Below are 27,357 nucleotides of genomic sequence, written 5' to 3' on the forward strand. Positions count from 1 at the left end.
GATTAGAAAAGATTTTAATCATCTCAGTATTATGAACTGAAAATATATATTAAAACCTGTATTTCCTATAATCATGTATGGTAACAAAAAACCAACCACATTTATTCTCCATTAGAAATTGAAATACTGGCTTACTCTGTTCTCACCTACTTACATAGACTGTAATTCCATCTAGTCTTACTTTGCTAGGATAAACACCATTGTATTGCCCTTTCTACCTCATTAAAAGGATCTTACAAAACCAAACCAGTAAGGAATACCTAAGCACTTCAATGTCTAAAATGCAGGTGCTTGGCCCCAGATGGCTGACCCAGATTGTGCAGGTTAGACAGCAAAACTCCTCAAGCAGGCAAGGAACTGAATGGCCTATTTCTGTGTCATCATCCAGGAAGGTAAAGTGTAGACCAAGCAACCACACACCTGCTCATTCAAAAGACCATACAACACAGGTCTTTCTGAATCCTCTTCTCCTCATGTGCCTGACATCCAGGCATCTTGAACACAGACAGCTGAAGCCCAGCTAAGATGAAAACTAAAGTTTTACAAGCTCAGCTTCCAAGGCTAAGAGCACTTTCCTCTTAAAGTCTAAGGAAATTAAATGTTGCAGGACCTGATAGTGACTCTTCCCACACATCTAAAATGTGATTAGTTAAAAAGCATAAAAGCACTTTCAGAATAACCTGACATTACCTCTCTTAATTATGCATTACCTCTCTCAGCTAAAGTTTTCTTTTTTATTACTTTGCTATTTAGTCATGAGTAACTAACGATCTGTTTTTTCCCCTTAAGTAGCTAAGTGGTCAGTTAAACTAAGAAGTCAGAGTCAAAATGAAGAACATGAATTATTACACTATAAAATGAAACTATATTTAATATTCTGCATATAAACTCACTTTCATTTTAAGGACATCACTAGTCCATTGCCAAATACACTTTGTTTTCATTTATTTAACTTCTTTGTCTTTTGACTTTCCCTTTTCTTTCACCATCAGTAGCAACAGGAAAGAGAATCTCACACTCTAAGCTTCTCAAAAGACATCAAGTACCTCAAGATAAACACACCGTTGTGTACTATTTTGGAAGACTTCTTCTTTACATAGAAGAGTCCACAGACAACTGGAGAGAAAAATTCTAGTTGAGTCTTATTTTCTGCTAGGGTTTTGCTGCATTTTTTTTTTACATTAAGTTCACCTAACTTGGTATGCCTAACATGATTTGCAAAAATTGACATGGTCTCAGGCTAAAAGCTTTAGTACCCTGACATTAATCCATGGGAAAAGGTAACCAGTTTTAAAATTGTATCATGGGAACTTCTCCACATTGTTTGATGAAAAATATCATCTTAGAGAGAGAAAAGAGGATGTGCATTAGAAGACCTTAGATATATTATGAACGTTTTTTTTCTTTTAGGGTGTTAGCTACCCTTGCGTTTTTCATCATGCTGGTGTGCTTAGACCGTAGGCCATAACACAGGAAGAAACTTTCAGGGTCTCTGAGCTCAGTCTTACTGTCATAAACAACTGTAACACCAAACACCTTTCACACACACACAGACTGCTTTCAAGTGTAGGCCCTTCATGTTCTCTCTTCCTCTATCCCTCTTCCAGTTCCTGTATTATTACACTAAGGTTGAACAAAACCTGAAACCTCTCACTTTTACAATGTTTGCTTAACATGTTTGTCCTTTGCTTTATCACTCTCATTTGCTCTACACTTACCTTGTCTCCTTACCCACGTCCCTGGAGCAAGCTTAAGTTCTTGGAGCTCTTAGTGATTTTGCCATGTTACTCCTAATAAGCACCTTCTTTTATATTAGTCTGTAGTAGTAAGGTAAGATTACCTTTCTCCAAGTTTTCAGAGCCTTCTTTTACTCTCACATGGTTTCGTCTTTCATTATTCTCTACATCACTGGCTCTCAGCATAGAGCCAAGCTGTTGATGGTCCACCAAGTGGTTGCCTAAAAAGAAACAAAGAACACCTCTGAACCCTGCTGCCTATTGTTCCTTCACAGTAACAGTCAATGCAAATCAATTTTCTTATTCATTTAAGTTCACTTGAAAGAAAAGACAAGTTAACACTGCAGACCTTCTGTACTTATTCTTCTGATTACTGCTTGGCATATCAGCATTTGTACTGCTACTGCTGAATCAAATCAGAGTCAGAGAAGCCCTTGAATTAAAGGAGCACTTAGCTACAAAAGCTTGCAAACACAATGAACCCAGAGCTACTTGAGCTACTGACAAACAACCTTCCTACAAGGGAACTCACAGTATCTTGGCATTAGTGTGTGGTCACAAAATCCAGCTTCAGTAGGTGAGATGAGAGCAGCTGATGGCTTGGGGAATTAGTCTCGTTATCCAACAGTGAGTCCTCTTCCTTTTATGTATCTCTTAATCAACGACTCTTATGTTATCAAGTCATCATTATAAAATGGCACTAAATGTGAAAGGATTTGCTCCAGCAGTCACTAGAATATGTTACAGCTAAGCCATGAGAAGAGGACAGAAAGAAGATCAAATATCACCTGTTTTTAGTGTCAAATGGAATTACAGTGTTAATGGACAAAGCTGGCATAAGTGAAAAGAAACCAAAATCAATGGAGATGATTTCAGAAAAAACAAAAATAGTACAAAGTGCCTCCATTTCTTATTTAAAAGGTTCTGAGTCAAGTTATTTTCTTCATTTTTTTTGAGATATTTATATGAGAGAAAAAAGTTCTTGATATCCTGTTTCCAATGCAGTAAAACGACTTTTTAGAAGTTGCAATTTAGACTTTAAAGTCTAGTTTAAAAGGTATTAATCTTACTGGAAAAGTAATAACATTATCATTCTTTCTTATGACTTTAGTTAAAAAGAGGTTGTAATAAGGTTATTTTGGTGATTTAGAAAAAAATATGTACTACAGCTCTTAATCAACTTCATGTAGCTATAACTTGCTATGAATAAAAAATGTGTCTTTGTAGTGATGTGCTCCCCTGCATTTACCAAAACACCAAAAAAAAGTTCTAGTTTTGTACCCTCAGCAAAGGGTGAAAAACAGGACTTAAGCCACGAAGGGGGAAAAGGAAGGAGGCCATTTAAGAGTGGCCTAACGACATGTTCTATGCTAGCTTTGAGATGATACCAGTCTCTCTGTAAATGGAAAAAAATCACAGGTTTTGGGAGAGAAAAAGGCAGTTATTATTGCAGGAACGCCAATCTCACTGTAAAAACCACCATAATATATTTTCTAGAAAGAAAAGAGACCTCATTCTCATGCAGACACACACACACATAGTCCAGTACAGTTACAGCTTTAAACATGCAGTGCTCTTGATGAATGAATGCCCTGTAATTACAGTGAGGTACCCACCATCCTCTGTGATGGTACCACTGCTGGAGCCGTTGCTCTTGGCGTGTCTGTGAGAAGAAGAGACAGAAGACTCTGTGTTTTGAACCTTAGGAGATGGAGAAGGTGACGGGGAAGGTGTGAGAGTTGGTGATGTGCTTTTAGACGTAGATGAAGTCCCAGATGGAGGTCTTTTGTTCATCTCCAGTTTTTGCTGCAGTTAATGATACAATCATTTCAGTTAAAAAATAATCAAAAAAGTGTTTACCTATATATGATCCTTCAATATTACTTAAGTTGCCTGTCATTTCTGCAGAGCATATAGTCACAACTAGAAGTTTCTGCTTGATGTATATTGAAATAATTGAAGCAATAGTGATTTTATCCCAGATGAAAGTCTTGTCTCCTCAAATTCATCAAGAAAAATACATTTGTTAAGGCTGTAATTTTGTAATAAGAAAATTATTTCTTGTAAAGCAATACTGCCTAGAAGCACTACAAGTACTCTTTTTCTAAAAGGACAGCTGTAGTTTAAGTCCAACTGGCAACTTTGTACCACACAGCCTCTCAGTCACCTCCCCACCTCCCATTGAACGGGCAGGAGAAGCAAAAGTAAAACTTGCAGTTCAGATAAAAACAGTTTAATAACAGAAACAAGTAAATGACTTTGACTATTCAAATAGGGATTTTCATTCTTCAGATATTTCATTAAATAAATAAAGCCTCAATTAGAGATTCTCAAAGCATATGAGATGCTAATTTAAAGTAGCACTTCATGCTGGGTTAACAAGAAACATGTAGCAAGCATAAACTAAGTTTTGGGCGCATTAAATCCCTTGCTGCACTGGAATGGAAGTTTCCAGCCAATCCTGAAATTTATTATTACCTAACAGGAGTCAAGTGATTTATTAAGAATTTTGCAAATATGGAACACATTTGGAGGCATGGAAAACACGAAAACACATGAGTTAAAATGGGGAATAAGAATATATGTGTGTACACATATCATCAGTCTTTTCCAAAAACAGTCAATGCACCTCATCTCCTAAATTCTTTGATCGACATATATATTTTGATGTCTGCACTGTATGACCCAAAAAGAAGGTGATTTTTTCCTGGATTCCTGCATTCAGAGTTTAAATACCTTTTGTCACTCAGACTACTACAACAAACTGATAAAAAAGTTGATCTGGGTGTGAATGACAGAGGTTCCTGTCTTTACAATTTTGCTTCTGTGCTGTGGCATAAATGGAACTTTTCTAGTTAATGAAAGAGATGCGGATTTATAATATAAAATTTATTTGAATGGTAACATTCTTCCATTACTCTATCCCATGTCAGAATATAATACTTCCTTAGCCCTGCACTGAATTTACTAGAAGTAATGTAACATGATAGAAACCTGAGAGGTCTCTGAAGAGCATCATGAACTCATTTCAACTTTCTGTCCCAAATTTCCATCTAAATTATTATTGGCCATTTGTGTTTCAGAATGGTCTTCCCTCCCTAGCACGTAGTCTGCAGCCATTTAAATTACATCTTCCTGAAAAATGTTACTCATATTTTTCTTTTCCTCTCTTTAAAGCTTGCACCACCTCACCCCTTTAGCAAAATTGATCAGTGTAATATCACTGCATTTTTAGATCAGCTATTTCCAAGTTTAGACAGCATGATCCTAATGGGAGGACACATGCCATTCCTCAATGGATATAGACATTATATTTCCAGCATTTACATTGCTGATTACAACAACAAAGTAGACTGCTAGCTTTGGCAGTCAGTGTGGATCCATATTTGATTGTGTTCTCCCAACAGAAATCTCCAAAAATCACCTCAGTTGAATGATACATGAACATCTATAGTGAGATCCACACTATGACATGTTTTGTTACTGGTGGATAGAATGAAACTCTTCTAGACATCTAAGCAAAAAGCACCAGAAAAGCTGTTGCCTTTCCAAAACAGTGGCAAAAATGTTGTTTAAAAATCTTTTGTTCAATGGTATGATGAACAGCCTTTCCAGAAGATGATCTGCAGCACATTGCACTTCAGTACTCCTTTATCCCATAATATATCCCACTGTGAGTGGAAACAGTAGTTAAACTTCTCAGTGGCAGCATTGCTGCAACACAAGGCCATCTGCAGCCCAAAGCTCACAGGTATTATCTCTTGGTGGGCTGATTAACATAACTGAGAAAAATGAGACTTTTGGGGGGCACACAAGGAGCTCTTCTGAAATTATTTCCGAGCTAAAAACAAGCTGAGAGGACATGCTGAGAGTTTAATTAAAACATACTGGTCAGACCACCTCTGAAAGAAAAAGCATTTGGTAGCTGCTCTGCAGAGAAGACTTTAATGAGGGGAGAGGATGATAAAGGGGTTTTGTCTACAGGAAAAAGAGACAGATCATTTATAACTCAGGGAGCAGTTACATGGGATAAAAAGGGAGGAAATATTATCATATGCCAAAGAATTGATATGCATCCTTAGGCTTTGGTGGTCCCACTGAGTTAGAAATTTTAGCTCCCAGTCTCATCTTTGAAAAGCAACCAATAGGCCCTCCAAAATCAGGACTGACAGGTCAGAGACAAAGTGACTATTCATGGAAACTGTTTCAGCATTGGTAGTTGCACCTTTTCCTGATTTTCGTCCTCCAGAAATTTCCAAACAACTTCGCAATTTTGTTTATCATTTTTATGTATTGATTAAATACGAATATTGTGTACTGTTGTCATATAAGACATCACAGAATGAGATTGCAGAAGTATTAAGTTTATACTCTGGTCATTTTTGTTTCCTCAGGCAAAATTTCAAGAATCTCACTGAAAGATGCAAAGAAAACAAAACAAAACAAAATAAGCTGCTTGGAGATTACATAGCAAAAGTTGGAGAAATTTTGCTCTTGCTCACATATTCTAACATTTGCAGAATAACAGGCATTAGAACATAAACCCCAAATTATGTGTTTTCTTTCTCTTGCTCTCTGAAATGTAATGTTTCCCTGTGTAAATAAACCCATCAATTTCTCAACAGCGTGTCGCATCTGCTGTTATGATGCTGCTTTCAAATTTGTGTCTCTGCAGATCTTCAAGATTTAAAATCTTAACCCTCAAAAATGTTGTACAAAGTAGTTAAGAACTTCAAAGTACATGCACAAAAACATGCAGGTCATGAGGGTAAAGCTACTCATTCCATGGAATTGACAGGGAAGTCAGCACAGATAGTACAGCCTTGCGAGCAAAACCCGACTTTGGTGATGACCTGCTGTTTGAAAGTAACACCTTGTGGAGCAGACTGGATACATGCATGTTGCTGTGCTCAGCATATCCTGGTACAAATTATGACATGCTCTGCATTCAGGTTGAGCCTTTGAAGGGAAACTAGCTAGAGAAACTAACTATACCACTTCAGGGTAAAATCCAGGAATAACTAACATAAAACACTGGATCCGGACCATAGAAAGAAATAATGAGAAACCATAATAGTGCAGATCTACCCTAAGATCAAGCATTACATTTACTGTTTTTTAACACAGAGTGGAACTAATAATAAAGTAAAATCATGTTTTATTATTAGGTTTCATCTTCTGTAGACTTGCACTTAAAAGTAAGGTTTGTAGAGCTGAAAAGTTTCCACTAACGTAACAAGTGTGTTCATTCATTTTTGGCTGTGCAATGCTGTGCACCAACCACCCATAACTGAGATATGACCTATTAAAATTGGCCAGTTTGGAAGTGCAAAATTTTACATTTCCTGTTACCTTTACACCATGTCCATTGCCAACAATCTGAGCACACTGCAAATCTGACAGAGTAGATGAAGGAGTTGACTGGACTGGACTGTGCTGTTGGCTGGGTTTCTGTTCAGGTAAGCCTGCTGCTTTTCTTCTTTGGGCTGCAATCTGAGACAAAACATTATCTGCACTGCCACCTAAAACAAAAAACAGAATAAACCCAGTAAAGGAAACCATAATTTTGAAATGTTTGTTAACTCTCAAACATTCACTTTCATTTAAAAACTGACTGGATGAAGCAAAAAACAATTGTAAGGTTCAGATCTGTCCAACAGCTTCCAGAAAAAACAGCAAAAATCAATTGCAGAAGAGAGAAGCCATCCCTGGCTTCACACACACACACAGCTGACACCCTTAGATATAACTTTCATGAGCCACTTCACCATATTGTCTTCAATAACTAATGGTAAAATGCTTGCAGCTTTGGTTTTAATTGAAAATAAAATTGGTTTAATTGATTTTAATTCAAAAAGTAAGCAACATGTGTAGGAGTCAGCACTATGACATGCATGGCACAATGACATGGGGTGGGCCCAGTAAAATCTGCATGAGCTGGGCCGACCACTGATACTTCTGTAACAGATGTGAGGCTTCTCTGCCCTTAGGTAGGTGTCCGAAGTTCAATCTTGTGACCACTAAATTTACAGAAGCTTTGCTTTTACAGTGGTAGGAGTGCTCAGAAAAGGTTTAGTATCTTCTACCATCATCACAAACACTATTTTTTTACCTGAATAAGATACAAATTACTTTCTTATTAAAAATGGTACCTGATCTGTTATGCAGTTCTCCTCCGTGCCTGTTAATTCCTGAGATGTTATTGGATCCACCGGAAGAATGGGGAGAATGGTTGAAGTTATTGGAATTTGAAGGAGATGCTGGCCTTCTTGCAAATGTTGGTAATTTGACTGGTCTAGTACCTTTGCTAACAGATGTCTGGAAAAAAAAAATGAAAAATAATTTTGTTCTTTCTTGAAAAAAATAAATATCAAACTTCAACTGCTATTTTAGTTATCCCAAGTTCTGAAACTTTCACTGAAGAACAAAAGGGATACCAGAAAGAATCTTATTTTACACATACATATATACTGAACATATACTTATATATATATGTATTTATTCAATGAAAAAATTACACTATATTAAACCATTAATTCTTCTTAATCTTTGGCCAACACAAATGAGCATATATGATGCACCTGAGATATGATATACAAAGTATTCTGAGCAGTGGGGAAGAAAAGAAAATATATCACCTAAAATGTCTTTCCTGCAGAATCCTGTCTTTGTCTCTCCCATCTTAAACAGCTACCACCAACTTCTCATCCATCATATCTTTATTTCTTACAAATTAAGCTGCAAGAATTGATATAAACTTTCTCTCCACCAGCTATATTTTTATATTCCCTGCAATCTAAACAGCTAGCTGCACCACTTTATTGAGTTTTATTAACTGAGGCACTACTGATCTAGCTACACATTACCCAACTCCTCAGCCACATCCTCCTTCATTTCTTTTTCTTTTACACCATTAGCCAGTGACAGCCATCTGACATATGAGCTTTTGCAGCTCAGCTTTTTCATGTCTCTTATCCTGTTGTCCAAATCACTTCTTCCAACTCTTACTGTTTCCCTCCTTCCTATACCCTTAGCAAGACACTTCTTTCCTCACAGAAGGACTGATGGCTAGTCCTCCCCTACTTTCCCTGCTCCTCACTTTACACACACACCAATTATTCAGTTATGTTATTACAACTGTCCTTTTTGGGATGATAAACACGTACCTTCCTGTTACATCACTTCCCTTCTAATAGTCTGCCTTATTCCACCTAAATCACCTCTACCGCTATTAAGCTAACTTCCACTTAAAAAAAAGAAAAGAGAAAAAAAATCCTCCTAAATGTCTTCCTTGCCCCATTTCTGGAGCTGACACTGAAATACCGTTCTGGACTAGTCTTCTACAGTAAGGGAAGTAAGCACTTCTCCTTTTTCTCAAACTACAAAAGAAAAGGCTGTCAAGGTTGTTTTATTTCCTGTCTCAAGACAAACCACCTATTTTTCTTTTGGTTTGCATTTTCACTGAAAACATTGTAGAATCAGGAAAGCTCCTTCTATCAAAAACAGAAATAATTGAGACCTTTTCCAGTCTTAAAGTAGTTCCAATTTAAGGCTATGTGCCTTCAAGCCCACTTGATCACTACTCACTACAATTTTATCTACTGCTAATCTTTCAGAATATTATGTCTGTATATTGGTCTTACTGGTATTTCTTCTCCCCTGCTCAGTTCCTAAAAATTGAGCAATTTTAATTCTTCTTTTTCTGTCCTTGGTCTTCTAAATCAGAGCAGTTTCCCCCACACTCTTGGTGATTCTGGTTAACAGCACACCCCACCCCCCCCCAAGCCAAAGAAAGAAAGAAAGAAAAAAAACCCCAACGAAACAAAACAAAACAAAAAAAATCAACCAAACAAAATCAAAGACCCCAAAACACCCCAAAAGTCAAACCAAACCAAAGAAAAAGTTGTTTCATTTCACACAAAACTTTCGTTCCATTATGTTCCTTCCATACAGATGTGCATTCTTCCTAAGCAGCACTGCTTAAAAGGACAAGCCATTGCTGAGACAGTGGGTTAAAAATAATTTCTAATCAGAAACAAAGTGGCTCCCTGGTCAGCAGGACCTGGACATAACACGGTATTTTCATACACATTTCGTTTGCTTACTATATCAGAATTCCCACTGCTGTTAAAATCGTTCTTGATGGCTCTCTGTGGCCAGGCGGTTCTCATCTGTTCAGATTTGCCATCTTTGCTGAGTCGTGTTCGGTCAGAATTCCAAAGCTCAAAGCTTGAGGGTGGTAAGAAAGGTGGTATCACTGCTTTCAGCTTATCACTGGGCAGCCTGGTAAATGGAGCACTACTCCTCAGCTGAGAGAGGGAAACAAAGAAAAGGGGGGGGGAAAGATAGTTCTTAAGAAAGATTACTGGGAGCTGGTGATGAATTTTCAAAATTTTAAGTTAAGCAAAAAGATGAAAACACAAGCATTTTTAAACAGAAAGGAAATGAGACACAAAAGTACTACTTGAGGAGAAGTATAACACATAGTAACAGAGAGAAACCAATGAACATTGTGGCACCCCTCAGTATTACGACTATTCATTTGATACAACGAATATGGTTCATTAAGTGGCAAAAACTGTCTCTTCCTTTACTGGGCTAAAAATACTGCTCAAGTTAACTTTAACAAGAATGTTAAAAATCAATTTCCAAAGAAATAACAATGTAGTCCTCTCTGTATTTCCAGACAGGATACCTGGAAACAGTGAACAACTGTGTGTTCCTGCTGTATGTGTACTGAAGAATGAGACAAAACTACCACAACTGATTTTGCTCCCTGGAGTTCTGCCAGTCAGTCATATCAAAAGTTCTTACAAAAGAACTCAAATTTCTTACAAAAGAACATAAAGATAATAACCAGCCAAATTTAATGACATCACCAGTGACTAAGCTGCAGGGAAATATAAAGTTACAACATAACAAAAGAAGAAAAAGCATAACACAAACACACATCCCAAACAAAATATTTTGTGGTTGTCTCTACTAGTAATTTCACACCTCCATTGTACCATGTTCCATCCATGTTTTCCTCACTTCATACTGCTTGGCAGCAACTAAGCAGCAGTTGCATCAATTTTACTTTTTCATTGCTTATCAAACAAAGGTATGGGTAATTCTTGAAAGAAGTCTGTACAGCTTCCATAACACACTACTTTTAGTACTTTCCAAAACTAAGTTCTTTCTGAGAACTACTGGTGGGTGTACCAAAGCCTGTCAGTTCCAGTCTAGACTGTAAACAGGCTCTTTTTCTAGAGGTGACTTGGACAGGAGGCAAAAACTGTAAAAATTATGGGAGCTACATGACCCTCTGAAATAGGCTGAAGATACCAAGAACACTGCAACATACCATGGTTGTCAATAATTCATCGTCCTTTCCTCCTTTCGCAGTGTTTGCACCTGAAAAATACATAAATTATGTTTTATTGTTTACATGCTTCTACTTTTGTTTCCAAGGATAGCTCATTGTTTTTAAACAATCAACAGCTTTACCCTCAGTAAGCACACAGCATGAACATTTCCAGTGACACTGTCACACACCTCAACTAAAGTTAAGCCAAGTCTAACTTTACGTCACAGACTGTGGGGGACTTTCATGGAGAGCTGTACAATTTCAGTAGATGAGCTTTACAAGTTGGGCTTTATCCATTTCTCTTTCTTCTCAGAATTATTTATTTATTTGTTTAAATAAATTGGCTTTCATTACATAAATTAGTTTATGGAAGATACTAATACTTTTCAGTGACCTGTCCAATTTAATGGTGTTTACTAAAGAACAGTAACATGGTTATATTAGCATTTTCCTGCTTAAATGATGCTGCACTCAGCATGATCAACAGTGAGTATAAACATCTTTCCTTCTATAGACTACAAATACATTATGTGTTCTTTCACTTATACTAAGCTAAAGCAGAACTACACAAAGGAATCAGAAATAGTATCATCTTGAGTACCCCACAAGAGCTCACCACCAGCTTTGTTATTTGTGTTCCAAGCTGTAGCAGCATCAAGGTTTCCAGAGGTGTCCGTATCACTCTGTGAGGCTCCTTTTATAGTGGAATTTAATGATGGTTCGGGCTCATCCGGAAAAGGCGCAAACTGATTGGAAGGAAATCCATGGCGCAATGTCTGAGTCAACTTCAGCTTGCGGAATCGATTGGACATCCTGCTCCACCAGGACTAGATTGATAAGAAGACAAAACAATTCAGTTCCAACTAAAAGAAAAAAATGAGGAAACAAAATGTGTAATTAAGTAATCCTTCCAGCAGCGATAATTCTATCAAGGAATTTTTGAAATAAACTAAAAAGCAATGTTAAAGTGGTTTGCAGTTACCAACAGAATCCTTCGCCATGATTTGTATGTGTTATATTAATCTCTTCCCTTATTTTTCACCTGGCAAATATTTTAAAATGTTTTTCCACAGTATCTGGAAGGCCAAAGTAGATAGAAGTATTAGGGCAATTTGAATAGGGAATTTTTGCAGCTACATAGCAAATATTTAATTTTCCCACTAACTTCCAATTTCACCATCAGTTCTTACACTCTCTGGAATCAATGAGTGGCCTCTCTATTTTCTGCTTTTTACAGGTGTGCATACGAGCTTATCTGATCTGCATCAAAGCTTCTCCTCAAGATTTTCAAAATCAGTGGCGAACTGGAAGAGTTCTGATAGTATTCCTGTCAAACTAAAGATCCACAATCCATACAGTGCTGCTACACAGATAATTTAAACCAGACTGGAAAGACTATAAACTGAAAAAGAGCAAGGTAAGGAAATAGCAGCTGTGAAAACAACACAAACCTTAGGACTATGTAGCTATAACCTCCATCCATACAGATATCACACATGTGGAAACTGTTACACAAAAGGACTCCTTTGCTCAAAATACAATCCATTCAAATATTCACAGACTTGCACATTTTTGCAGGCACACAGCGCAAGTTGCTTCAAGTCTTTTTTAAGACATTTCTCTAGACTATACTAAACCTATGCCATTTGCACTAAAAATTATGTGGCTTCTAGGTAAATCAGATTTTAAGTACCTTCTGATTATTTCTTAGTAAAGTTCTCCTTCCCTTTCTGGAACACTTTTTTATAAAAGTCATGGTAAAGTGACAACACTTCATCAAGGCAGCTTTAGGTGATAGCAAATCCAAGTAACAATCCCTTCTCACAATACATATTCTGCTCTCTTCTTGGCATTAAATATTTTTCAACTACTCACTGATAAATGTCTTAGCAACTGTCTTATAGTAGAAGTAATATAAACTGTAAACTTATTCTCTGCATTGTAGCAGAAGACCATTAAAACCATTTCAAATCTGCACAGAGCGTTAGTAATGTATAGAGTTCTCACACTTCTGTATCTCTTTGGCATCACAACTAATAAAGATTTACATTACTTTCAGCAACAAAGATCTGATGAAAAAAGGCATAAGAGACAAATAGTTCTGGGAAAGCAATAAAACCCACAGCTCAGCATTTATTCACCTTCCAAAAGGAACTGAAGTTCATCTAGTTTTAACACAGAGGACAATGAGCTCACAAAAGACAGTGCGTGCACTTCTTGGTTTTGGTCACTGAAGCCACCTTGCTTCTGTAAGAAAGATCACTTCTAACTGCCCATCATCTCTCTTACTACTCCTCACAGTGCTTCTGCTTCCTTAATACACGCTCACACCACAAACTACATCGCAATGGAGTAAGTACAGCCACTGTGTTACCAGACAAAAAACTACTGCTCTCTGGGAAGAAAGTAATGACACTGGAGAGGTTTTATCTTGTCTTCTGGTGTTCACAGTATGAAGATCTGATCTCTGGAGTTTTTAATTTGCTGTTGCAGGAGGTTGCAGCCTCTCCATATAACCCTACCACATCACACATGTACAGAAGCTGTAATAAAGGGCTTTAAATAGACTGAAGCAGTCAAGTAACAAAAATGCATTTCTGGTTAAAAATCAGGTCTATCAAAAGGGTGAAATCTAGTAGCAGTGGGAGAAGGCAACAGTATCAAAGAACTAGAAGAATGGTGTTGCCATTTCAGAAATACCACAGACATTTTTAACAACGTTAGGAATTAAAGAGTAAGGGGGATAACTGGAAATCTCTGCCCTCTAACAATTTTAACCTAAAATAGAAATTGAATGTGATAATTCACACTGCTCTAATACTGACATTGAGAGTGTAACTTGCTGAAGAAGAACAGGCAGAAAGAAAAAAGAGGAAATAAAATATTTGCATATGGAAAAGGAACAACTTTGGTTTTGAGGCTGTTGGGAAGAAAGAGTTAAAATCAAAGAGGAGGAGGGAAGGGTTTCTGCTCAAAGTGACCTTTCAGCTGGGAATGCTAAAAATGTAGGTGTGGAAAACTCCATTTATTATGCCTACTGTTGTTCACCCTCTGCCTGTTTGGAGAAGTAGAATTTCTGTGTAGAGGTAACACACTCTCACAGACATTCAGGAAGCCTTTTCTTACAGGATGAGCTAAACCTACTGGAGCCTGGGTCCCTGTGTGTCTCTGGCACCCAGCCTTGTTGTTGAGGTAACAAATCTACTCCTTGCATTTTAGCTGTGGCTTGGGAGTTGCCTTGGTTACCCATGTGTGTTGACTCACACAGAGGCCATGAAATGGTGAAAAACAAAGCAGTTAATGGTTCTTGTTCGATAGAGGTGAAGAATGAGACCATGAATATCCACTACATTATCAGCAGGTAAAGGAACAAGGGCCTGTATTGTGCATAAATTAAAAATAAAAGAAACACATCACAAAATAAAAAGTCTACTAGTTAAGGACAAAAGTGATCAAAGAGGTGAGACTGAAAAGTGCTTACTTTTTTTAAACTTTAAAAGCAGCCTACCTGTGATCAGGTATTTTAGTATGAATACCATTAACAGGAGGAAGGCAAGAATATATGTGCATTTGCTTAACAGAGTAAGAGTATTTAAGTGAGCTTATACAAATTAAAACCAGACAATATTGATTAAAATTACCCCAGATTAATTATAGGCAACATGACCTCTGAACAAATATTGATTATCTTTAGTAAAAGTTAAAGAGTATAGAAGAAGTTACAGACATCAGCCAAAAGGCAAATATACAATCACTGAAAAAGGAAAATCTGAAAATTTACTGATCAAAATGCTTAACATGACAAGGCATAACTGAAAAAACTTCATATGTCATCACAGCTTGTAAGACACAGCCGGCATAGACTTGTTGAAAATAAATTCTACCAAATGAATCTCTTTTTGACAGAGTAACCAGTCAGGTGAGCATAAAGGAGGAAAATCTGTAATGCAGCTTGACTTTAATAAAGCTTTTATTGCTATTTCATGTAGCACTCATCAAACAATTGAGAAAAATATGATTCAAGTAAAATTAATAAAGGGAAAAGATCACAGCCAAAAAATGAGACAAATTGCGAATGATTTGAACTCAAATTGGGAGAACATACTTTGTGCAGTAGGTTTGGAAATGTTCACTAACAACTGCAACAATGAAACCACATGTTTTACACAGTCTATGGAAGACATCCATCTAGACAGTTTTAAGTTCTAAGCACCTTTAACACTCTGAATTTAAACACTGCCAAATTGACATTATTCAGTAGAGGTCAAGCTGGCATGCAAGAAGAAGAAATCAGGAGTACTAATATAGGAAAGGAAGTAAGTAGCAAAGCAGGTGCACAAAAGAAAAAAAATTCAGTCACAACATAGCAGAAACTAAGTATAGATGTACAGCATTACTGCTGCAGCTGCAAAAGAAGTGAATTTCACTGATAACAGGAAACACATCCATGACATAGTTTCTGTATGCTACTATGTGATACTGAGACCATAGTTAGAATCTCATCACTCATGTTAGAACCCTCATCTTGACAGATAACATACAAACTAGAAATTGTAAAAAGTTTAGGAAACAAAACCTACAAGCAAGGAAATTTGCACTGATCAATTTTGTTTAGACTAGAAAAAATAAGATTGAATATTTTAGTTCTCTAAGTATTTATACAGTTCTTATAAAAATGAAAGTGACCACTGGACAAGAATCAATCAACTTAATGGACAACATAAGAGATATAGGTTAAAACAGGAGGAAAAAATTCTGACCCCAAAAAACAACAAGTAGTGGAATTGGGTGCTGATGGAGACCATGGGATGAGGTGAAAGAAGAGGTGAACCAAATGTCTGTCAAAGACGTTCCTGGCATGTTTATTCAGTCTCCACATATAAAGGCAAGTTAGGCTCATGAATTCCCTCTCACTTTCACATTCCCATGATCCTGCAGACCCCACATTCAGACACTTGCACTGATCTAGACAGAAAAATGCTGTACTGGCAGAGTCGCCAGTATCTTTTGTTTACAGTTCCAGCTCACCACAGAGCAGTTGTCCACATGGAAACACTGCTGCTACAAAACCCAGGAGAGGTTCTTCTCTCCAGCCCTTTCTCCACATGATGGCCCAAAGAGACATAACTGTTATGACATTACCCTCCACCCAGAAAATCTGAAAATGTAATTTTTACCCTCTTTGAGCTTTTGTATGAGGAGTAAGATATGTAACATACTCATGGTCAGACAAGCTGATTAATAGAGCATTAAGCAGTGATGGAAGAATGGACTATATTGGCTTCCAGATTATATTTATTTTAGAACTATACAGAACACAATTTCTGCTGAATAAGTACTTGATTATGACTAGTAAGTCCTGTAATATTTTGTAGTTCTGAGACTAAATACTCATACAATCCAGAATATTAAATTAGTGTCAACACTCATGCGTATATCCTTATCAATGAAAAATCTTTTTTATTTCATCTCACAATCTTTTATGACCCTAATTCAAGCCTTTGTGTCATAAAACTGCAATCCAATCCACTGTTGATCTGTATTCCATAAAGCCAAAAGCTAATCTGAAAATTTCCCATCTAAATAAAATAGGTCCATCTAAATTGATAAGTTGTATCATACTGAATAATAGCATAATCATATAAAAACAACCACATGTTCCTTCATAGTTAAAACTGCAAAAACAGATTTGGGCAGAACTTTAAATGGTCTTTAAAATTCATGTCAAAAATAGCCTGGAAATTAACATGCGTGTTTTCAAGATCCTAGTAATATTTATACATAAAGGACGACAACATGGACTCCAGGAAATTCTGAGGTACACCATAATTAAAGATTATTCACCTAAATAAACTGATGCCTGGAAATAGGCAACAAGAACAGCAACGACAACAAAACTCTTTTTCCTACTCTTTTGCAAACAGACAGGGCAAGATGCAGTATCTTTAAGTGGCATACTCTTGTTCTAACTCCATGTTGTTTCCCACTGGACCACCACCAGTTTTGAGTTAAGGATACAGCATGCCAGAGGACATGTAAGTCTCAAGTGCACGCTCCTCCACTACTCTTCATATTAAAATCTCTACTATGATCTTTTTAATTTTCAGTGCCAATAGCCTGTTTCCATTTATGGCTATAAAGGAGCCTACCCTCTGTCCAAATTTAAAAGCAAGATGATAATGGAAATTGAGTTCCAAACTTATGAACATGGTACCTTCCGCTTAATCATGAGATCTATTTCTAGGCACTGAAATGATTCAATGCCAACTCTTCCCATTGCCTTGACATCTGACAAAAAGGAAGTTGGACACATGCTATGCTCCACAAACCAGAATGCACCATCAATAAGGAATTCAGACAACAAACCCAGTTACATATTAGATCCAAAATACTTCTTACCCATTACTTTCTCTGCTTACACATTACAGGAATTAATGAGTTTTTATCAAGAATGAATATATTTACCTTTAGGCCTCCCTTGTCATCTGGCAACATTGGGATGTTTAAGGATTGCCTACTTCTGGAACAAGGCAGAGATGATCTGTTGTTCAGTTTATTCTTGTCTTTATCCATGCATGCTGATGCCAATAACCTTACAAGCTCTGTGTCTAAAAGGAAGCAAATTAAGATAATGTTTGGTCTGTTTTGCTTTCCCAAATTACAACCAATACACCAACACTTTCCCTGTAAATCCCATATAAGTAGCAACTGATCTATCTCTCAAACACAAAGCAGATGAACCCCCAAACCTTCTTTCTTTCTTGACCTATTTTCCCATGCCTTCTCCCCACACTGTGGGCTGCAGTCTTATCACCTCTCTAAAGGTATTTATCAATATAAATAAGCATCCTATTCAGTTGGAATCAGTCACATGTGACCAAGTGAACTGCCTCCTCTCGCACTTTGTACAAGTTAAGAACAATATTGTGATGCTCCCTTTTCTCACCTGACACAGAAGAGAGTAGAGAAAAATAAATATTCTTTCTTCAAGCGTAGGTTGCAGAAAAGAAGTTCGAAAGTAAATCCCAAAGAGAAAGAAGATGTTCAGCCTGGACAATGAAGGGACTGAAAAGAAATGGTAAGAAAAAAGATGGACAAAAAAGAATTAAGAAATATAAAGTAAGAGGAAGAAAAAAAGAACAAGCACGACAGAAGACAGGAAAGAAAAAAAAAAATTCTGTAAATCTGCATTTTGTACAGCAGTCAGGGAGAATTTTCAGAAGGGCAGACAGAACTGACCGAGAAAGAAGTAACAAGACAAACTATTCTAGGACAGAAGTTAGTTCTAAAATAATTCACTGTATTTATTGTCTAAAATGCTGTACTATTAGTGATCGACTTTTGACAAGGAAAAGAATCTGCTAGTAACCAAAACCACCACGTGTGTAAATTCAGAGACTTCATTAGCAGTAATGGGTTTTGGTTTCAGATAAATCAATTCAAGTACCAAGGATGGTTAACAATATCAAATAATGTATGCTAAACAAACTACAACAAAAACTAAATGTGTTTCATTCAAGCCTCCCCAAAACACACTACCTTGTTCCACAGCACTTCCATACAAACAACCTGAACCCTGAGGTGTGATTTATTCTCAGCCTTTACAGAACTAGTGAGAGGTTCAGCTAGGAGTTTCCTAGTTTTGTTCTGACTGCACTCTTTATCCTGTCCCTTTGTTGCTCTTTACCAAGGGGCAATTTCTAGCTCCAGCTCACAGCTCTGTGCTAATGACACCACAGAATACAAGTGCCCCCACAATCAAATGCCATTCAGCTGGCTCTGGTGACACAAACAGCACAGTTTTCAGAAACAAAGGCAAGAGGAATACACAAAATCTGTTATTCCATAAACGTATGCATTCATCTAACCAATTAACTCAAACCCCACCATTTTCACACATTGTCCTTTCTTGGTCCAGTCCAGCCTGGACAGCAGAGGATACTTCCCAGCAACTGCAATGTATTTTCTAGATTGGAAAGAATGTATATTTGTTTATGTTGTACATTTCTCCAGAGTATTTTGAAATACCATACCTGGATCATTCAGCAGCATTATCAGGTCAAAAGCTGTGTATCCATTTCTTGCACGACAGTTAACATCAGCTCCTTGATTTAACAAATACTTTACAACATTTTTGTTTCTTTAAGGGAAGGAAAAAAGGCATTGATCATGTTAAAGGACAAGTAAGTGAAGAAAGAAGCCCCCAATACTCCATTTTCAACCTTTTGTAACATTGCTCCTCTATTAGAGATCAGTTTTACACATTCTACAGCTAACCTAGTGTAAAATTTGTTCACAAGCTCTTCAGAAGCTCCCACAAGTCCTTTGTCAGTCACTGTTTACTCACTACGAAGTACATTAATCAACATGCAGAAAGTCAGCCTTAAAAGCCTAATTTGAATAATCAGTTTTTTAAGCTGATCCTGTGGAAGTGACTGCAATATGTTGCTATACACCTTCCCAATGAAAGCCATTAATGCCTAGGGCAGTAAAGCAGATGGAACGACAAAGGTCAGTTCAATAGTCATCAGATGTCATCACTAATACTTCAATGTAATGTCATTCTCACAACTCATACATTAAGAAATTGCATACAGAAACGCCAAATTGACCGAAGATAATTTATAAACTTCCAACAGTACTTCACTTAATTACAGCTATAAATTATATAATTGAGAAGGCACATTATCACTTCCTTGAGGCATTTAAAATGCAAAAACAATCAGCATTAAATGTCAACCAACACAAACACCTTCTAACAAAAGCTCCTCAAAGCTAGCTGCATAAAAGACACTCATCACCCCATTCCAGTTAGCCCCTCTCCCCTCTGATACACCTGAGTAAGTAAGCAGGACTTGCCTTGTGATTTAAAAACAATACTTGATTCAGCCTATGAAATAACTGAACAAACAACAAAGCTAGGGAACATATATTTAATACAAAACTCTCGAGCAGCAACTGGTCTTGTATAAAAACAAACTCTGACATGCATCAGCAACACAGAGGAAAAACATTCTCAAGCACCCACAGGTAACTACGAATTCTGATAATGAAGCTGACAAATGGATCTCAACATCTCCACTTCAGAGCACCACTTCTTATCATACAGATGACATTTTCATTCCTGAATTTATTCCACACAAAATCAGCCTAAAATGGAGGAGGATTGTTACTCCTCTCTTTTAAAAAAATTCTGCTTATCATCACCACAGCTCCTCTGCATACTTCCTATTTTCTCTTCTTTAAAACTATCGTACCTCCATCCTATTTTCCAGTACTATACCTTGAAGACACATTGAGACACAATTTTTAGTGCCTCTGGCTCACAGAGATCTTGTGTGCTCCCTCCTTCAAGCCCAAGACCCTTTACACTATTGGTGGTCCTGAGGAAGGGTTAGCTGAGGCTCTGTGGAGGCTAAAGATTTACAGATTTTATGAAAATTTGCAACTCTCCATGATAAGAAAAAGGCTCAGATGCAAAATATAGACTTACAAGGGTAAGTATTTATTTATGCACATGAGGTGTTCCAGCCACATTGGGGCACTCTGAATGTGGCTTTACACACAGGGCTCTTGTACACTTCAAGTGTATTACTAACACTGGTACTACGGTTGCTCATCACAGTAAAACTTAGCACAGCAACTGTACTTCTGCAGCATTCTTGCTGCTCATCTATTGATCCAGATCTCCCTGGAGTCAGTCCTGCTGTCATTACTTACCTATGACACCAGACAACACTGAGAGGGTTTCATAGATGGCTGTGACGCTGGCATTATCTTGCATGACTAGGGTATCTTTTATCCTTCATGGATAGTTTTGTTTCCAAGAGATCACGCCCTTATTTCCAGGGCTGGGATGTCCTCCTGGTCTTTTCACTCAGCTGGTGTCCTTTAGTTAGCTTTACTTAAGCATGAACAATACCAAAGACCCCTAAAATTCCACTACCTCAAACATTAAGCATATTAACAAAATTAATTAACCAAGTTTCATACTGTGAAGACTGACTGATATATTAGGGAAGGGAATTTTCATACCCCAGTCCTCCATTAAACTGAACAGATGCAGGACTCAGCTTTGTGTGTGCTTCCACAGACAAGAGAAGTACCTGAGTACCAGCAAGGGGACATGCCAGCAGCCCTGCACACCACTTTGTGCTGGCTGCTTCTATTCCAGCTGGTGCTGGGTGACTGCAGCTAAGTGAAACAGCTGCACCAGAAAAACTGATCTTTGCGCACTTCTGTGGAATGTCTGTCACTACTATCAATAAAGGTCCCAAGAACTACTTCAGCAGAGTTTCACAAGGCAATGACAACTTGACCTCCTATTTTTCCTCTTTGTTGCACTTGCACAGTCCAATGAGATCTGCTGACTAAAAACAAAAGCTGGAGCAGAATACCTGCATTTATACAATGACTGCATTACCAGGCAGTGAAGTGAACCTTCACCTTGCTGAGGGCTCATCTACAACAACGGAGAAAAGTTCACCTTCCTAAACTGAATATCCTGTATTCAGACAGGGTTAAGTATACGACAGATATCACATGTGAAGTACCAGCCAGGCCAGTTTCTGGGGTCTGACTCCTAAGCATCTACTTACATTTATGAAGGAGCTTTACAGAAAATGACAATTATTTCGGTTGCATTTCCAAAAACTCCATGAAAACTAAAGGCTGAATAGAAGAACACAGGAATGGTTTTAAGACTGGAAAATAGGGCACATGGAAGGGTGATTGTCTTGAAGTTTCACAACTTCATGTAGGCTTACAACTCTGATAGGAGGGGTGATAGTATCTCTCACTATACTGAAAAACATCAAAGCATGGAAGATGAAATCTGCACCAAGGCTCCTGGGGACTGCCTGTTGCACTATGTTCCCAGTATTTATTGAGCTTGCTTCAGGTTCCCAAATGCTCCACTCATTCTAAAGTCCAAACATCCCAGAATCACAGAATAAGCTGAATTAGAAGGGATCCACAAGGATCATTGAATCCAACTCCTGGCCCTGCACAGCACCTTCCCCAAGAGTCACAGTATGTCCCTGAGTGCTTTGTTCCAACACTCCTTGAACTCCGTCAGGCTTGGTGCTGTGACCACTTCCCTGGGGAGCCTGTTCCAGTGCCCAAACACCTGCTGGGTGAAGAACCTTTTTCTAATATCCAACCTAAACCTCCACAGATACAGCTTCAGGCCATTCCCTCGGGTCCTCTCACTGGTCACCATAGAGAAGAGATCAGCGCCTACCCCTCCTCTTCACCTTATGAGAAAGTTGTAGACTGCAATGAGGTCTCCCCTCAGTCTCCTCCAGGCTGAACAGGCCAAGTGACCTCAGCCACTCCTCACATAGCTTCCCCTCAAGGGCCTCCACCATCTTTGTTGCCCTCCTTTGGACATTCTCTAATTAATAGTTTAATGTCTTTCTTACACTGTGGTGATCAAAATGTGATTCACATCTGCTCCAAAAATCTGAGGCCAGTGCAAGAGTCATGAAAAACTGAGGTCACAAGTCACTTAGTTTCTTGTAAGACCTCTCTGCTTCTAGAGTCAGTATCGAAAAGGGGTTTTTCTATTGGGGTGTAAGAAAAATTGAACTGCTTTACTGCTAGATACAAAGAGAGCACATATCTTACCCATGGTACGTGGCCTGCATTAGAGCTGTCCAGCCATGAACATTATCTTGCTTATCAATATCAGCCTTTTTCTCAACAAGGAGCTGAACAAGGGGCAGCTGTCCAGTTACAGCCACAATCATTAAAGGAGATGCACCATCAGCATTGGTAATATTAACCTGACTTGGATCTTCATCAACAATCTCTTTAACCAGCTGAAAGTCTCCTGCAAAACAGTAATAAAACATAACATAAATGAGCAACAGAGAACTGCTTAGCCACTGAATTGCTGTGTATTTTGATTTGCTGACGCTGGTCTGCATTTAGTGGAACTAAAACAGAAAAAAATAAAGTACTAGAGCAACCATAACACTAAAGTTAAGTACCTGTATTGATATTTCCTCTTTTAGTTAATTAGTACATCTTTCCAGCCTACATAAAATTGCATTAGGGTTAGGGTTATTTTCCTCATTTTCTCTACCTATACACTTAAGGAGCAATCCCATTACAAGAATTATTTTCTGAAATGAATGACTAAGGAAGGCTCTATGAACTGCAGTGCATCCTGCCTGTGAAGACACAAATAGGAAATATTTCTATTAAATTGCCGTAAGATGATGTCGTGCAAGGAATATTGATGATGCTGAGGCACCATGATTTGTCCTTCAAAGATCCCTGTTCCATTTCAACAGGCTGAAATCACAGAATCAACAATTTTAGAATCAAAGTAGGTGGGTACAAAGGCACTCTAAGAGGTGGTAGAGGCCATCCCTTGCCTTAAGCAGGTAGAACAACGCCCTGTCTCACACTGACCCACAAGTTCCTCTTACAAAGACAGTTCATTGATTCTAAAAACCTTTACTGATGGAATTCCACAACCTCCCAAGGAGTCGGTCTATTTCAATGCTCAACTTTCTTATACTCAGAATGACTTTTTCTTCTGCCTCCAGTATTTGAACTACACCTCCAATACAAAACTTCCCTACTCCTTGCTCAAGAGTAAATCATCATTAGTCATCTTTCCAGCTCTTTAAAAGTTAATCTAATTTTCACCTTTCCACATCAAAGAGCTGGAAGTCACTTGAGTTCTTGTCTAGATTAGGAAAAGCAGTATGAAATGTGTTACTGAATATTATTTGAACAAAGTTGTGGGTTTTTTTCTAAATCTTGAAGTAGGACTGCTTTTAAAAAATATATGAAGTAGTCAGGATTACCTCAAACAGAGGGCTTAAACTCACCCACCTCCTGTATTTTTTTTGATGTCCTATGGTAGGCAAAAGCAGGGAAGAAGATAAAAGAAAAAAAGATCTCTGTGTGTACCATCACAGGAACACGGACAAGAACAAGCAAATCATCAACTGCTATGCAAAGGGAAAAATTCTCACCTTTAAAAAAAACCTTCAGATGGTAAACTGCTTCATGGCAGCTGGAAAGTCAGCCAGAATTCCAGACAAACCCTGCAGGCACTTGAATGCACTCACTGAAACTCACACCCACCAATGCCACTCAGCTAATTTCTTGGATCAGGAATGACAGAAAAGCACAGAACTACTTTTTGTATCTTCCAATTTGGTAAAAGACAGCAGGTGGCTTTTTTAACACAGACCGAGAGCACAGACTTTGTTAAACAGAAACCCTGGAACCTACAGAGACTCCAGAATTTACTTTGAATCCTGGACACTTCTTAACCTAGGGAGTTACTTTTTTAACTGTGCTGCCATCCATAGCCAAGTAAAGAAGTCCAAACCCAGTGTGCTGACCAGTACTCATTTGGCCCCTCCCACGATACTTCTTCTGACCCAGCATTAACATTTGGTAATCTCAAAAATCTGAGGGATACAAGAAGGGCACATGATCACTCCAAAAATCTAACAGACCTGAGGCTTTCCTAGGAAGACATTTTGGTAGATCACATGTGAAGAGTGGGAACAGAAAAATCGTGTTTCCCATGCTAGCAAACAGACATGCTCTGAAGTTAGAAAAACTAGATAGGGTAGAAGAATCATGGCAGTATGTGGGGTATGCCCAGCCACTGCCCTGGAGGGACATCTGCTGAGATAAGGAGATTGCTCAATCTCCCAGCAGGACCCCCTCTGGGAAAGCAGCTACTTTCAGTCACGGCGAGAAGAAGACAGACCCAGAATCCTCTGGGAGACCCTATGCAGATCCTTTGTAGCCCACTGGCCTTTACCCTCTGACACCCACCCCCTGTATCCCTATAAAGCTAGCTCCCTGCCCCTGCCCAACAATAAAGCTCCTTCCCTGCGGAACAGCTATCCGGGCCTCTCGTCTCTCTCCCTGGTCTGGCCTGGGGGCTGCCCTGCAGAGCTGAGCTGGAATCACGAGCTGATATCACTAAAGAGCTGACAGCTTCTGCACGGGCCCTCCAGCTGGCAGCTGAGGGAAGACACCGGGCCCCGGGAAGGCGATTCCTTTTGGGACCATCTCTCCGGACCGGTCACAGCTTCCTCGGTCAGAGCTACTGACCCCTCACCAGCTGCCATAGCAGTACTTACCCAGTTTCAAAGCATGAAAGACATCAGGTTGACTCTTTTCTGTATCTGAAAGAAATACAAACATTTCTACTAGCAATCAAAAAAAAGCCCAATAATTTCTAGTAAAATTTGTATAGGAAAAACTATTAAAAACTTAAAGTACTATAAAACATATGTTTAGATATACATTTAGTAAGAACAAAGAAAGTATTGACAACTTCTTTATTACCTTTGGGAAGAATGACTCACCTGTATGGTTCTCTGTGCAAAGCTAGAAACTACAATAAGGCACCAGCACAGGCTTTTCAATTTCCATTCTCCATCAGGAAATTGTACTTGGAAACTCTTTTGTTTCCTGCCTGGAAGTCTAAAATACCCACTAAAGAACCACAGTACAGATTCTGTGGTCTGGTAAAACCCTCAGTACAACAGTGAACACTCAAATAGTATGGGATCATTTTGAAAGGTGACACAAAAGGAGTTTTACAACCTGCTCCAGTTTTATTTCCTCTTGAGTATTTCCAGGTTAATTTGCAAAGGTCACAAAAATAATAGTGTCAATTTAACTACAGCTTGCTACTTGTGAATTAATATCCTTCAGCTCCCAGATAACCATCCATAGTAAGAACTGTAATTATTACAAATGGTAATATTTTGACTGAATAATCTTTTTTTGATGTGGCTTAACAGTGCTTTGAAACTTCTGACACTATATAAGATGAGAAAAAATAGTGATGTATTTTTCACCTTCCACTGAGGCCAGAAAAATGTATCGTCCTCTATCTTCCAAATTATTATGGACACTACAGAATCAATGGGGTAACAAGATTTTATGGAAAACAAGGAGACACTGAGAGATTCCGTGAGCCCAATTCTGTCATTTTTATGAAATACAGAAAAGGTTCATGTTCACAGCTTGACTCCAAAGGAAGTCATCTTAATATGCTGAACAAAACCAATTGCTGAAAAGCCCAAAATACTCCAAGAAACTCTTATTTTAAGACCAGGAAAGAGAGTGATGGGTCCTACGTTTTCTCCTGATTCAGAAACTGCTCTTACAGAAGGAACTGTGTGTATGAGGTCACCACTGGAAAACAGATTTCAAAAGACTAGTTTAGGAAAGGACCAGGCTCCATACTTGCCATGTGAAAACCCTGGAAGAGAGGCAGCTTCAGGGAGCAGGAGACCATGAGAAGATGCCAGAAGGAAAGATTGCCATCTGGGAAAACCTAAGTAAGGACAGGGACAGAAGGCAGGCAACACCCAAGCCATTCCAGGCAGTTCTGAATTTGCTACTGAGAACAGCCCTGAGAAGAGTAGCTGCTTTCTCCTGGGAGGCAGTCTGCCCTATCTATGGCAATGGATCAGAAGAAAAGTTCTTTTTTCTCCTGTCTCCATATGACAGAAATGATCTTTCTTCTTTACAGGATATTCAAGACTCCAGCACTAGGAGAAGGCTGAACTATGGTCAAAAACCAACGCAAACATTTGTGTGGAAGAGAAACATTTTTACTCCCCTCCCTGCCCAAATGAGTTACTACCCTCCTGCTGATGGAAATTCCCCCTCAGCACAGGTGACAAACATTAATCTGCTTTAAAGCAAGTCCAGTATCCTCACTTAAACAGAGTCCTTCAATACTTTAAGTTGTATGACCACAGAAGGTTTTGAAGACTCATGAGGCCAACTCAGCCTGCACGTACATCCTGTACATGTAAACACGTGGGCACTAGTGAATTCCACAGATCTCTGGTTCTGTCTGCTGTAACCAACTTATGTCTGTCCTCAAGAGACTGGTCATGAGCAAACATCTACAGTGAATCGGCTCTGCCTGGCAGCGTGGCTGTATGAAAGCTCAGGAGTTCCAACTTAACCCGTAAGTCAATATCTGAGTTAACACCTTCTCTACAGCAGAAACAGATGCCTGATTTTTGTTCTTACATCTTCAAGTACAAGGGAAGCTTGACCTGCAGAAATGACACCAAATATAGACAACAAGTTCAGGGACTGTGGACATGTCCACATGGCAGTACAATACAGACATAAATAGGTAAGATTTAAGGAAGTCTATATGGGTACCACAAGTGGCATAGAGTCTAAAGTGGACTATCCTACCGTGCAGACTTTCTGCCACCACGGCTGGATGGGTGGTAGCACCTGCAAAAGGATCTT

The 27,357-nt window shown here is 38.4% G+C and overlaps 1 protein-coding gene across 5 annotated transcripts in view; it reads right to left on the reverse strand.

The window, feature by feature from the left end:
- ANKS6 (ankyrin repeat and sterile alpha motif domain containing 6) overlaps positions 1 to 27,357 on the reverse strand; it is a 48,539-nt gene that overhangs the window by 16,476 nt on the left and 4,706 nt on the right. For all 5 annotated transcript variants that reach the window (XR_004242126.1, XR_004242125.1, XR_004242123.1 and 2 more), the window contains exons 3-13: positions 25,209 to 25,253; positions 22,714 to 22,918; positions 19,119 to 19,225; positions 17,551 to 17,693; positions 11,702 to 11,912; positions 11,083 to 11,132; positions 9,842 to 10,045; positions 7,889 to 8,054; positions 7,089 to 7,258; positions 3,353 to 3,542; positions 1,841 to 1,957 (exon numbers count right to left, since the gene is read on the reverse strand). Coding sequence is in view for 2 of the 5 variants with exons in the window: in XM_032119760.1 (XP_031975651.1) it covers positions 1,841 to 1,957; positions 3,353 to 3,542; positions 7,089 to 7,258; positions 7,889 to 8,054; positions 9,842 to 10,045; positions 11,083 to 11,132; positions 11,702 to 11,912; positions 17,551 to 17,693; positions 19,119 to 19,225; positions 22,714 to 22,918; positions 25,209 to 25,253 (1,608 nt within the window). In the remaining 3 variants the exon portion in view is untranslated. The remainder of the gene's footprint in view (positions 1 to 1,840; positions 1,958 to 3,352; positions 3,543 to 7,088; positions 7,259 to 7,888; positions 8,055 to 9,841; positions 10,046 to 11,082; positions 11,133 to 11,701; positions 11,913 to 17,550; positions 17,694 to 19,118; positions 19,226 to 22,713; positions 22,919 to 25,208; positions 25,254 to 27,357) is intronic.

Source organism: Corvus moneduloides, chromosome 1 (assembly GCF_009650955.1).
Source record: "Corvus moneduloides isolate bCorMon1 chromosome 1, bCorMon1.pri, whole genome shotgun sequence".
In the NCBI taxonomy this organism is placed as follows: domain Eukaryota; kingdom Metazoa; phylum Chordata; class Aves; order Passeriformes; family Corvidae; genus Corvus; species Corvus moneduloides.